The 13,958-nt window shown below is 46.6% G+C and overlaps 1 protein-coding gene across 4 annotated transcripts in view; it reads left to right on the plus strand.

Moving 5' to 3' along the window:
* RHPN2 (rhophilin Rho GTPase binding protein 2) overlaps positions 1-13,958 on the plus strand; it is a 77,461-nt gene that overhangs the window by 37,488 nt on the left and 26,015 nt on the right. For 3 of the 4 annotated variants that reach the window (XM_083164745.1, XM_083164747.1, XM_083164746.1), the window contains exons 2-4: positions 6,031-6,143; positions 8,153-8,281; positions 11,311-11,386. In XM_083164745.1, coding sequence (XP_083020871.1) covers positions 6,031-6,143; positions 8,153-8,281; positions 11,311-11,386 — 318 coding nt within the window. Of the gene's footprint in view, positions 1-2,678; positions 2,770-6,030; positions 6,144-8,152; positions 8,282-11,310; positions 11,387-13,958 lie in introns of those variants that run through there. The other variant, XM_083164748.1, reaches the window with a different exon arrangement.

The following is a 13,958-nucleotide window of genomic DNA, read 5'->3' on the forward strand; positions in this document are numbered from 1 at the left end:
AATTTTAGCCCCGCCCCCTCCACGGAGATCCGTGAATTCGGCAGTTTGCCATCATGGGCGGGGCTTAGTGACGTCACACTTAAGCCCCACCCCCTGAGCGGCTGCTGGAACTCTCCTCTCCGGGCTTCTCCCAGAGAGGAGAATTATAAGTCGGCAACCCTGCTTTATGCCCTGTAATCCCAGTACACTGTCCCAGTACACCAGTCACGTGGCTTCCCAGTACACCAGTCGCAGCATTACCCGAGCTACTGCAAGATGTGTCCAGATTAGAGATTGGCAAGACGGATCATTAAGCTGAGCCGGGACCTGCCGGATCTCTCGGTGAAGCAAATGCGGATCTTTTAGACGGGTCCTCGGCTCACTTAAGAAAAAAAGGGGGGGGCGGAATATACATGACCGAGTAAAAACACTGATCGATGGCTGGGTGCAGAACCACCATCGATGGCAACCATTGATGGTGTCTGCACCGATGGCCATCCCTGGCAGCAGCAGCTAATCTTTCTATCACTAGTCACAGCACTGTACTCAGTCTACAGAGGTAGTACATCTCAGCTGCCACAGGTGACAGCACTGAGATCAGGAAAATGCATTGTAAACTGAAACAGATCACCTTTTTGGGATCGGCGGCTCATTCGTTCTTGAATGGGATCCGTTCAAAAGATCCGGTTCGTTCGTGCACGACCCATCTCTAGTCCAGATCTAACAAACAAGAGATTTACCAATATGGCGACAATGATACTCAGAAGCTCACAATATATATATATATATATATATATATATAGATAGATAGATAGATAGATAGATTCACTTGTGTGGAGCCTAGCAGTACACTCTACATTGACTGGAAGACTAAATACCTTTTGCACATCAAGAAATCTATTTCCATACTCATATGTACTACGGCTGGTGGACACCACGTCCATTTCTGTAAACCCATCGAGTCTCTACAGCCAAAATATTGTGCCTCCTAGGAGTTTCCTAGCGTTCGACCATTTTTTGTTTGACCATTGTATTGTACCATGCCCCTGAGGAAGTCGTGTGTACAACGAAACGCGTTGGGCTTAACTGGCGTTTATGGACATCCGTCTACTGTTTAATTGTACAATTTGTTGTTATACCATCAGTTCACAGCAACTGTAATTGGACCTTGCTTATATACTGCTACGCTCCTGTGAGCAACTTTTTAATAAATTGTTTTTTTACTGCCATTTGAATTGTACAGTTCAATCCAATCATATAAGGTCTTTAGCGCACCTTGAAAACCTATATATATATATATATATATATATATATATATATATATCTAAAATACACAGAGGAGAAAAAGGGGCGCTCTATGGTGCATGTAAACGATATTTTATTTTGAGGAAAGCACTCAAATATCAGATAAAAGCTAGTGCTCGTACCAAGATAAAAACGGCTGTGGGCTGGTTACCACAAGATACAATCATAAATACCCGGGGCACACCGCTCCTGGAGTGAAGTCCGCTTGCACAGGGATGAGGAGAACCGAGGGCGCTGGATTGCACCGCCGGGAAACCAAACCAGGGCTTGGGAAGATGCACGCCAGTCGGGGCAGCCGGGATCAGCAAGACGCGGGTATCACAGGCCACGCCCTAACGCGTTTCGTCAGAGACTTCGTCAGAGGGCGTCTTGCTGATCCCGGCTGCCCCGACTGGCGTGCATCTTCCCAAGCCCTGGTTTGGTTTCCCGGCGGTGCAATCCAGCGCCCTCGGTTCTCCTCATCCCTGTGCAAGCGGACTTCACTCCAGGAGCGGTGTGCCCCGGGTATTTATGATTGTATCTTGTGGTAACCAGCCCACAGCCGTTTTTATCTTGGTACGAGCACTAGCTTTTATCTGATATTTGAGTGCTTTCCTCAAAATAAAATATCGTTTACATGCACCATAGAGCGCCCCTTTTTCTCCTCTGTGTATTTTAGATGTCCAATTCATCCTGACCCTGGATGCTGTCTCTGTGCCTAAAGGGAGCTGCAGTCTTTTAACAACAGACTCTGGTGACTTTGAAAGATACCTTGGTACAAGGTTATTCTACTCTGCTGGACCAATTGTGGACTTTATTGTTTCATAGCGCTGCTCATACATACAATTTCTCTCTCTATATATATATATATATATATATATATATTATAGTTTTAAATACACGTTTTTGAAAAAACCTATTGAGTGCCGCTGCTTGTTTGTCACAATTGATATACCGTATATTACCAATGACGCCACGGCACTCGGGACTTGAAGTAAAATGAATAGACCAATAGCCAATATGGTGGTTGACGTTTCAGCTTCTGCTGACATAAACAGCTTTGAAACGACAACCACCATATTGGCTATTGGTCTATTAATTTTACAAGTCCCGAGTGCCGCGCGTCATTGGTATATGCATCAACCCCCCACCACGCAGTCGGGGCTCTTACTGAAGGCACAGGGCCATTATACTTGATGTAAGGAGTTAAGTGCCGGTCTCTCTCTCTCTCTATCTCTCTCTATCTATCTATCTATATATACCCATATCATCAGTCAGACAAGATGCTTGAACATTCTCTGATCATACCAGAATGAAACGGGTAACAGGTATTTATGCTAAATAACGGTAGTCTGTGTTTAATGTTACACCCATAAGTACGACTCCCCCACACCCCTCCTCTTTCCTCCAAACGGAAACCTGAAATGGTATTAAATATGCAGGAACTAAAATACATGACATCTCCGGAACATTGCCCCAGGAAAAGATCTATTCTCTATTAACCAGGTGCGTGATGTCAGATGTGTCACACTCAGGACGCCATTACCCGAAACGCTGATTACACTGGAGGCTTTGTGAAACTGCTTGTGCCACTTAGAGAGAGAGAGAGAGATGGGGAGAAAGGGAGAGCAGATGGAGACAATGAGAGAAAGGGAGAGAGAGAGGATAGAGAGAGCAGAAAAGAGGGAGAGAGAGAAATCAAGAGGATAGATTGTGTGAGAGGATGGAGAGAGTGCGAGAGGATGGAGAGAGTGTGAGAGGATGGAGAGAGTGCAAAAGGATGGAGAGAGTGTGAGAGGATAGAGAATGAGGGGGAGAGAGGGAAACTGGTGACAATTGTACTTGTAATCCTAGCTCCTGAGGGCGATAACTGTGCATATGAGCAAACATCTTATAATTACTAGGGGTGATGGGGTTACCAGCCCAGCAGCACCACCATCTAACTGAAAGTGTCGCCATACATTGGCATACTTAGTGGTGGCGGTAGCACAAGTATTAGAGGAGCTGCATCAAGCACAGAACTGACATCTGTCATCCAATGAGTTACTCTGCAGGGGAACCAGGATCAGCTTCTGGGCAGCTAATTGTCCTACTAAAACCCCTTAGGGCCTGATTCAGGGTGCACCCTAACTGCCCGCTGTGCTGATGTTGGCGCAGTTGAGCGATTGCTTGTTCTGTGCACACTATAGCGCATGCGTAAACCTAAGTGTAAGCACATAGGTGCCACTGCGCATGTAAACGCTGGTATCTGAATCAGAGAGGTCATGAGCTGCGCGGTCCAGGGAGGTGGCCCAAAGGCCCAGGGATGCATGTGGGAGAGTCATGGATGGTGCAAGTATCCATGGCGGATGAGATGGTGCACCAATGGTGGTCTTTAGCGTACAAGGGCATATAAAATGGGCATCTCAGGGCTCATTCTCCAGCTAAAAACTTTGGCACAAGGAAGAGGCTAAAACTAGCATTTGCATATTATTGCTCCCACCACTATACCAATGAGCAGCGCTAGAGCAGGCACCACAGCGGCCATCTTTGAATCCCCTTCCTTGGTGCGATAAGTCTGTAAGGGAATCTTGGGTGCAGCGTGTCTCTGCTAAAACCCAAACCATCGTACAGCGATTTGGAGTAACTGGTAGATTTATTTACTTGTCATGTATGCATATAATTTCCAGCTTAGAGATAGAAAAACATATAATTATTCCACATACGTATATAATTATTCCACATATAGTTGTGGGCAGAGCGAGTGGTTGGTGTTTCCTCCATTGGTACAGAAGCTGACACAGAACAGATCTGTTGTCTCTGGCTGAGATACTCATTAAAGGTTTTATCGCTGCCCACTGTGATCTGTGCCAGCTGAAAGAGGGCATCCATGTACCATACATGGCAAGCCCTGGCAGTGAGTAATGCTCATATTGCTGACACACAAACCAGGACTTTGTGTATTCTGCACTCCCACACCCAGCGTCTCACATCCACAGCCCCTGCTATGTACTATGGAGGCCTCGGCTATTGCTGACCGTGCTCTATAGCAGGCATATCCAAACTGTGGCCCTCCAGCTGTTGTGAAACTACACATCCCATAGTTTTAGCCATAGTTTTAGCATTCCCTAATAGCAAAACTGTGGCAAGGCATGATGGAACTTGTAGTTTCACAACAGCTGGAGGGCCATAGTTTGGACATGCCTTCTTGTTATTGTGTATACTGTTTATATTGGCAATTCCACTCCATCTGAATTTCACTGCCACTTGATTACAGTGTAGGGGGTTATTCAGACCTCATCACCGGGTTGCAATTTTGCACAGCGGACTATTATCAGATGACTGCGCATGCGTACGGATCGTAGCATGCATGAGCGAGGCTATTCTGCAAATAAAAAAATGTGCATGGTAAATACTGTATGCTTTTGCATGTAGCCCATGTATTATTATGCTGCAATTTATTTCAGTTGGACCACACACCACCCAAATCGAACTCTCTCTGCACATGTTGCATCTGCCCCACCTGCAACGCAGCATGGTTTTGCCCAGTCGTGTGCTTTCTTGCTATGCTTACAAATCTGAATCAGTCCAATGTCCGTACATTTACTGAAAGTTGTCAGTGCTTCTACTCAATCTCCAGTCTGACAACCGCCATCAAAGGGTTTATAAGGATACTAGATTTCAACTCCACCATTGTTGTCTCTGTTCGTTCTCAAGTACCTGCTCATTTTCAGACCACGTTAAATACGACGCAGTCTTGTCGGGACGTCTGACTCTTCTCAGATAAATCCCCTTTTACAGCCGTGTTTACTGCTCACTGCAATAAAAGCTGAATGCAGGATGTTCCCCGCCTGGCATGGCCATCAGGGGACAATGGGCTGTGTCTCGCCCCACACGGTCACCCCTTTATGTGGGGACATCATTTCCCTCGGTGACAAATATCACCTCAGAGGACACTTTTCACCAAGGACACGGATGATCTGTAAACGAGGTAACTAGGGCAACGCAAGGCGATGTCTATAGGCCCAGATACCCAGGGCACATGGGAATTACATGTATGATGTTTTATTTTATTACATTTTATTTTTCTGCCAACTCCGCATCCAACTCTCAAAACCCATAACCGGGGTTACTGTCCTGTTCGCCTTTCTAGGCTGAGACGACATGAGTCACGTCGTTAATGCACAACTTCCTTACATAAGTGCAATATACAGCGCCATCATGGCCTTGCGTCTAGGGCTGTGCTAGAGGGGCAGCCACCCAGGGCGCAAAGCTGAAGGTAGGCCCAGTAAATTCATATTTTAGGTTGATTTGGTTACAAATGAAGGCTTGAATTCAATTAAACTTCTTTTTAGACACTGTCACTAAAAGCATTGGTTATGGTGAGCTGATAGCCTGTACCTCTGAGGGCCAGTCCGACGCTGCCTGTGGTATATATAACTGGTGAGTATATGTCATAGGTGCCAATGGTACAGCGCCCATAGTGATCAAATCATATCCCACCTGGTGGCAAACTGACTCGCTAGAAGTTGTGGGAGCTGCCATCCCGTACACTGGCACAGTAACAGCCAGAAAGCTTCCTGTCATCTCATCCTGTCACTTATACCAGCTCAACAAACTAACCCTAGAATGTCTGTGTGTACATGTGGTAGGGAATATAGATTGTAAGCTCCACTGGGGCAGAGACTGATGTGAATGGTCAGATAATATCTGTACAGCGCTGCGGAATATGTGTGCGCTATATAAAATAACTGCAAAAAAATAAAAGTTTTTCTGTATTGACTACAGGGTAAATCCATCGCACAGACCGGTCGCAGCAAACTGCAGAATCAGAGGGCGGGATTGAACAATCAGATCCTGAAAGCCATGCGGATGAGAGCCGGGGCTGAGAATCTCCTGCGGTATGTTCCCATCCATTCATCCCCTCTCTCTGCGCCCAGCTAGAAAATGAGGCCTTTGTTCTGTGGGCTCCGGTGATCTGAGATTCCCAGAGCTGATTCCCAACAGATGCAGGAGACTAATGAACGTTGGAGACAGTGCTGTGATTGTGACAACAGTTCATGCGCAGGTTACCATGGCTCTCCCTCCCCAGTCTGGGCTGCACTGTGCACCGCGCCAGGGAGCTCCATGTACCCCGTCACCTCTTATTGTCTGCTGGGGGTGCAGCCTGCGCCTTATGGCACCAAATCTACAGACACGTGTACCAAATAAACATGCCGTGGGTTGCTATAACATCCCCTTCATCAGGGACCCATGGATTACACAGGTTCTGTGGCTGATAATCAGCAGGTGAAATGCAGACGTGCAGACAGCTAGACAGGGAACCTGTGTAATGTATGTGTGGGCTATATACACACACACACAGACACACATGCGTGTAAAAGTGCCTTAAGGCGTTGGTGTTCCGAGGTCTCAGGGCCATGTGTGTACTAAGATTCAAAAATAATAAAGTGGAGAGAGAGAAAGTACCAACCTACCAGCTCATAACTGCCATTTTTCAAACAGTCTGTGACATGACAGTCACAAGCTGGTTGGTTGATACTTTATCTCTCTCTAGGGGAGGTGAACTAAAGGGAGAATGTGGTAAAAACCCTGTTTATCTGGGTTTTTACCACAGGTCCACATTCACTAAAACCCGCTCGCTGGGTTTTGCAATATAGAGTAATGCCAGATAAAGTTGGCATTAATCTATAGAAGCCTATGGGCTTCTCTCTGCCGCGGTGGTTGAGGGATCAGTCACAGATCCCTCTCCGCATGCTCCGCGGACAGCGCTGTCACTGTGCGCATCCACCGAGGGAGTCCGGAGCCGCTTCGCAAATGACAGCTCTTATCGGTACAGCTGTCCTTTCTGTTAATAATCGCATATGCTAGTGCGGCAAATACCGGGGATGTGGCGCGGCGGATGTTAAAGCATCCTCCCCACTACATTATATCTCTGCAATGTTAGTAAATAGACCCCACAGCTTGTAACACGGCAGTTAGGAGCTGGTACTTTATCTCTCTCCGCTTCATCACTTTGTGAAGCTGAGTACATCCAGCTCTCAGGGTACAGGAACATGCTGCAGGCACAGAAGTGAGAGTTATTCAGGTCACAGCAGAGGGAGGGGGGCGGCTGCTGCCCCCCCGCATGCAGCACTTCTGTGCTCCCTCGTTAACACTTCCCTCTCTAATGTTCCGAGTTAATATGGCTAATTGTGGGACAGTATAAATAACATGGTTACTATAGGGGTGTTTTTTCACCAGAAGTCTCTCCTGATTGGCTGGAGCAGGCTAAATGGAAAGAGAGAGGCGGCTTTTATCAGTTATGTTGACTGATTTAGTTGTAGCCGCCTTCTGTTTGGTCTAAATTTGAGGTATGTGGGTCATAAGAGTTCATTAAGTAGGTGCAACTGTGTATAACTGTAGCACCATATAGGGGGATCCGGATCATAGGTTGACACCATATGACCAATGTGGGTGAACGGTCGACATGGTAAAATGGTTGACATGGTACTGCAGCCCCCCCCCCCCCCCTCATTCCATCGTAGCCACCACACACTGATCTCTGCGTGCACTCACAAGTATCCTTCTGTTCCATCTGTCCACAGAAATAAGAAGTCCTTAGTGCAAAAAAAATGACCGGGGGGGGGGTGTTAGTGTTTGGTTGTTAACAGGGAGAGCTAGGGTTTGGAGGGTACAGAGCGCCTGACGGGATTCTCCTTATCGGGGTGGCGGTTTGGTCTTTTGACAGCCGGCATCCTCACCGCTGGGATTTTGTATGTATCCCTTATCCCACTTATTTGATCTTTTTGTCAGCCTTACCGTTCTCAGCTGTAATAATACAGGGTACATATACAGGGGATGTCACAGATTGGAGACTGCGTGTGGGGACCCCGGACCTACGTACTGATTATTTCCTCTCTCTCTGCAGAGTTACCACGAACAACAAGGTGCGAGAGCAGGTTCTGCTGGAACTGAGTTACGTGAACTCCAACCTGCAGGTGCTGAAGGAGGAGCTGGAATCGCTGCACATGTCGGTGGAGGTGTACCAGCACACAGAGTAAGCCCTGTCAGTGTGCCTATCTGCACAGCCTGAACCTTGTTACAGAGATAAGGAGGAATGGGGCAGCAAGGATTCCACGAAAAGGATGGACGCTGCCTCATTCCAACCCTACCTTTGTTTACTAAAGCAAATCTTTCCCTGCTGGTAGTAGTCCTGATATCTGTCCTCTGTGGCCCTCCTAGCGCCATACCTCTCAGGAGCATCGGAATGTCTGCGCTGATAAGGCCGAGGGCACTTACTGGGCAAATTTATCTCTAATAAATCATTAAGCTTCTCCTATAATACATATCCACATGGAATGGTGCCAGATGGATACGTGAGCTGCAAGACATATCAAAGTGGCACCTTGCGATAGCCTCCCCTCCCCCCCAAGGTTCTAAAGCTGGCCATTCCCATAACATGGCAAAGCAGCCGCCTGAACGATGGGTTTGATCAATCTTTGAGGGAATGGTGCTGCATAATCGCTCAGATGACTACACATTTACTGGGCCATATGTGCTTTTATACTACGGGGTGAGCCAACATCCACAAGAATAGGAAGTAGTGACCACACTGTGGCACGAAGCTCTTTGTACCTCACACCTCAATTGTGTCACACTTGCTCACATTAAAGGTCATACTTTATGGTCTACATGTTGCATACTGTGGAATGTTTTGTTTACGCCCACATATTGGCTGACCCCTCTTTATGTAGTCGCCCATTTTATGTACTATCATCCTTTATGTAGTGCTCCCTCTTTATGTAGTGCTCCCTCTTTATGTAGTGCGCCCTCTTTATGTAGTGCTCCCTCTTTATGTAGTGCTCCCTCTTTATGTAGTGCTCCATCTTTATGTGGTGCTCCACTTTATGTAGTGCCCCCTCTTTATGTAGTGCCCCACTTTATGTAGTGCCTTCCTTTATGTAGTGCCCCTCTTTATGTAGTACCTCCTTTTTATCTAGTGCCCTTCTTTATGTAGTGCCTTCCTTTATGTAGTACCTCCTTTTATCTAGTGCCCCCTCTTTATGTAATGCCTTCCTTTATGTAGTGCCCCTCTTTATGGAGTACCACCTTTTTATCAAGTGCCCTTCTTTATGTAGTGCCTTCCTTTATGTAGTGCCCCTCTTTATGTACTGCCTCCACTTTATGTAGTTCTCACACTTTATGTAATCCCCCACTTTATGTAGTGCCCTCCTGTATGTAGTCCCCCACTTAATGTAGTGTACCCCACTTTACAGACTGTGCTCAGTAGAGGGGAAACACCTGATATATATTGTACATGATCTGTTTTGTTAAAAACAACATGTGAATCATTCTGTCAAATTTGGGAACCCCAGTATTGTTTCATTATTATTCTGTTCTTGTGTATGGTGCCCCCCCCCCCCCTCATTCTTACCCCTCTGCCCATCCTTCATTTAACCACCAAAATGACCAATCACTGATAACGTGTTACTTTGCATTCCTTCCATTATTACATGTTCCAGATTTGTTCTATGCTAGTTATTGTGGTTCTCGTTGGGTTATAGCCAGTGTTACCGTGTCACGGTGTATATGACTGTGTGATTTATTTGTGGCAGGTATATAGCAGGAAAGGGATTGCTGCTGTTTGGAAGGTTCTGTGCCTGTGAGTGTGTTAGTAATATGTACAGAATGCAGACCTGGATCCTGATTACTGGGTGTGTAGCGTATCGCTGAGGTAATAGCTGACTGATAACACCTGACCTGCTCTTACTAGAACCGCTCGCTCCCGTAATCTCCTATTGCTGAACACTCCCTCTATTACTCCTGCTGGAAATATGTAAACCCATTAGGCAATGCCGTACTCTGCAGTCTCAGGACACCCGACAGCCGTCTCTGTCACAGTGTGCCATCTCTGTCACAGTGTGCCGTCTCTGCACTTTGCCTTAGATAACATTATTGTTGATAATGCTGCCACAACCGCTTCTTACTATTAATATGACTGCCTGGGCATCCTTGGAGATGTAGTTCCACAGCAGCTTGAGATGTGGAAGCCCTGTGCAATGTGTTAGCCTAGGCATAATGGCGGTGCAGTCCGCCAGAATGGGGGTTAGGTTTAGGCACTACGGAAGTGTGGAAGATCGGGTTGGGGGGGGGGGGGGGGGGAGAGAGTGTTAGGTTTAGGCACTAAGGGGTAAGGGGGGGGGGGTTTAAGCTGGGGTAAGCGAGGGTTAGGCACTAACAAGGGGGATTAGGGTTAGGCACTAAGGGGGAGGGGTAGGTTTAGGCTGTGGGGGTGGGGAGGGTTAGGTTTAGGCACTAAGGGGGGGTTAAGCTGGGGTGAGCGAGGGTTAGGCACTAAGGGGGAAGGATAGGTTTAGGCTGCGGCGGTGGGGAGGGTTAGGTTGCATTCAGGGAGGGTTAAGGGAGTAGGATGAGAGGGTCGGGGTACTTACAGGGCATTTGGCAGGATCCTCAGCATCGGTCTCCTGTCCTCTGGCATCCCAACCACCAGTCATGCATATGTATTCTGGATAACATTATAAGGTATCCAGACTCATGATAGATTGACTCTAGGTCGATAGTCCAAAGGTCGAGAGTCAAAATGTCGACAGGGTCCAAAGGTCGATACGGTCAAAATGTCAACATTGAAAAGGTCGAAATGAAAAGGGTCAACATGCATTTTTTAACAAAATTTTAAGCTGACGTGCTGACAGGCGGTATTTCATACCCTACCATCCACTACGACCCGAAACATGGCGAGTGTAGCGAGTCATGCGAGGGGACACGGTACACTTATGTCGACATAGACACTTATGTCGACATAGACAACCAAAAAAAACATAAAAAACCTTAAGTTGACCTTTTTTCACTGTCGACCTTTTGACCCTGTCGACCATTAGTGGTCCACCATATTACTGTAGACCTAATATGCCATAACCCATTATGACACTCTTCTCCTGTTCAGGCCTCTATTGCTACCCATAATGCTTTGCACACACAGGACTGCATTGCACTCATTCAGGGACTGCCTGTTAGTGCCGTACCATGTGCCCTCCTTGACGGACTCCAATGCATTATGTATTTTAGGCAGAGCTACAGCATCCCGCTCATTCCCCTGGGCCTCAAAGAGACAAAGGATGTTGACTTCACCACTGCATTCAAGGTAACAGAGAATATTCCCATTGTACCGGCCACGGTGTAGGAAATGTCCTGTGTGCTGTCTGTGTCTGATGTGTTCGAATTACAGGAGATAGTGAGGCCCCAGGAGCCGGCTCTCAGTTTCCGCCGGGTATCACTTTCCCAGTTACACGCTGAAAAATGTATTTCAAACACAAATGTGGAAAAATGTTCTAAATAACAAGATGTTTTGTCATTGTTAAAAATGCCTATGTGCAGGCTTTCATACATTGATAGAATCTGAGATGTTTGATATGTAAGCTTACAGCAGGGCTCTCCTACCTCCAAGTCTGTCTGTTGTTACCCAGTTTGTTTTATCACTGTCTACTCTTGCGGCAACAGAATCTGCTTCGCTATATAAGACACTGTAAATAAAGAAATAAATATGTACACAACCACAGTACCGTTTGGCCATCCATGGCTCTGATTGGTCTTCATGCAGTTATCTTCCAATGACATCATCCATCCATACTGACATTGGAGAGATCCAATCAGAGGAGGATCATTATAGGGGAAATGGAGTTGATTCACAGTTATGTGCAGCCTTATGTTAATGATAAAACACCTCAGGACAATAACCATTACTAGGCAGAATCAGCTCAGGTTGGTGGTATGTACTATAGCAGGGAGACTCACAGGGGGAAATTCACTAACGTGAATGGGATGTTGCTATGGGCAACCAATCAGAATCTACTTTTTATTAATTTAGCACCTTCTACGATAATAGATAGTGGGCCAGATGCACTAAGCTTCAAAAGTGATAAAATGGAGAGTGATAAACCACCAACCAATTAGCTCCTGCCTGACATTTTTTAAACACAGCCTGTTACATGGCAGGTAGGAGCTGATTGGCTGCCTGTTTATCACTCTCCATTGGTCATCCGGTAATCCTACCCCCCCCCCCCCCCCCCACAGCCTAATCCTCGCTATTGCTCTCTGCATCCTGGGTCTGCATCCTGGGTCTCCTGGTGGTAGTTGGGATGCCGGCATCGATATTGTGATTGCCGGTATCCTATCCACCTGGATGCCGAACGCATCCAAAGTAGGATCCTCCCCAAAAAATGGGTCGGGCACCTCATTTTTTGGGGGCTGGCTTGATGGTGGTCCTTCGGCAGTTATGTGGCAGGTTACAAACCCACCGCTTAGTAAATCCGGGGGCTCTATACTGTTATGTGATAAAGAACCAATGTTCTATTTGGAAGTGTGGTACACGCTGGGGTTACACATTGGTCTGAGCGTTACTACATCAGTGGATCTATATTTAGAAGAACGAGCGGTCTATATTTAGAAGCCTTCATGTTCCCTCATTCAGTGAATAAGCTCACGAGACACCAGGGTATCACGGATTGTGGTGTTATCATGATCTGAGTCACAGCAGCCGCGTCAGAACGAATCCTCAGCGGACCTCGCCTATAATCTTCCCTCCCATTATCAGCTGGAATTATTCACGCAGGACAGAAAGCTCTAGCTCTGACTAATGCAGCACTCTATATCCCGGCGGTGCCTGAATGCATGGAGATGCTAGAAATCACATTTATCTGACTTTATGTGTAATGTAAGGACACCTCTGTGACATTTGTATCATTGCCTCTATTCCCTCTAAGCTGTAACCTGGCCTCGTATAGAACTTTGTCTCTGCAAAATAAGTATGTGATAAGGTGGTTTTGCCTTTGTAAATGATTGCCGCTTTAAAACATTATCCAGACTCCGTGTTATCTCGCCGATGCCTGCAAGTCGAATGGTCTGTTTGTGACCAGACGGCGCATGTAATTCGTGTCACCAAGTATGTATCGCAGCTATCGTTACCATAGAACTTGTCAGGCAGCCAGAACGTGTAAAACTGGGTACTCACTGGGCGATATATCTGCTGATCAAGCCAATTCCCGATACACAGTATCTCGAGGCGGGCTGAAGTCGGAACCCTCGATTTGTCTGCTAATGGCCCCCATACATCAGCAATCACAATTAATTGTTTCTCAGATCCAGTGATTTTTTTTGTCCAGATAAATGGTTTCTTCAATCTATTTGACTTGCCCACACATTACAGATTTGTTTCAGTGATCGGCAGATTTTTCCTGTTAAAATGCCCATACATACAATAAAACCAGATTTTTAAATATGTTTAAAAATCTGATTCAGCAATCGATTGGCGATCCCTATTCATTTTTGATTGGGACCGCCAACAGGGGGAGCCCACACATTAAAGATTAATTGTGACAATCGTCTCCAGAACGGAGGATTGTCACAATTAATTGCTGATGTATGGGGCCCGTAAGACAACGCCCTGCTTGAGTTTTCACCCACCAGACGCCTACTTCCTTCTCAATCGCCTTGCGAATAGCGTAAGAATAGAAATTGTAGCAGGATTTCATTGCAACACGTCCTCGCGTATGCGTTATGCGAACTGTACGCAAGCGCAGTGTATTGATAATCATCCGTCGTTTGATCATGTCTGAATCAGGCCCCCTGCAGGGACTGTCTTCATAGCCGGGCAGCTAAATTCAAATGCCCGCCCAGCTGGGTGTCCTGATTGACTCAACGAGCGGCCATTCGGTAAG

This window comes from Crinia signifera, chromosome 11, assembly GCF_055691185.1.
Source record: "Crinia signifera chromosome 11, ASM5569118v1, whole genome shotgun sequence".
Taxonomy (NCBI): Eukaryota; Metazoa; Chordata; class Amphibia; order Anura; family Myobatrachidae; genus Crinia; species Crinia signifera.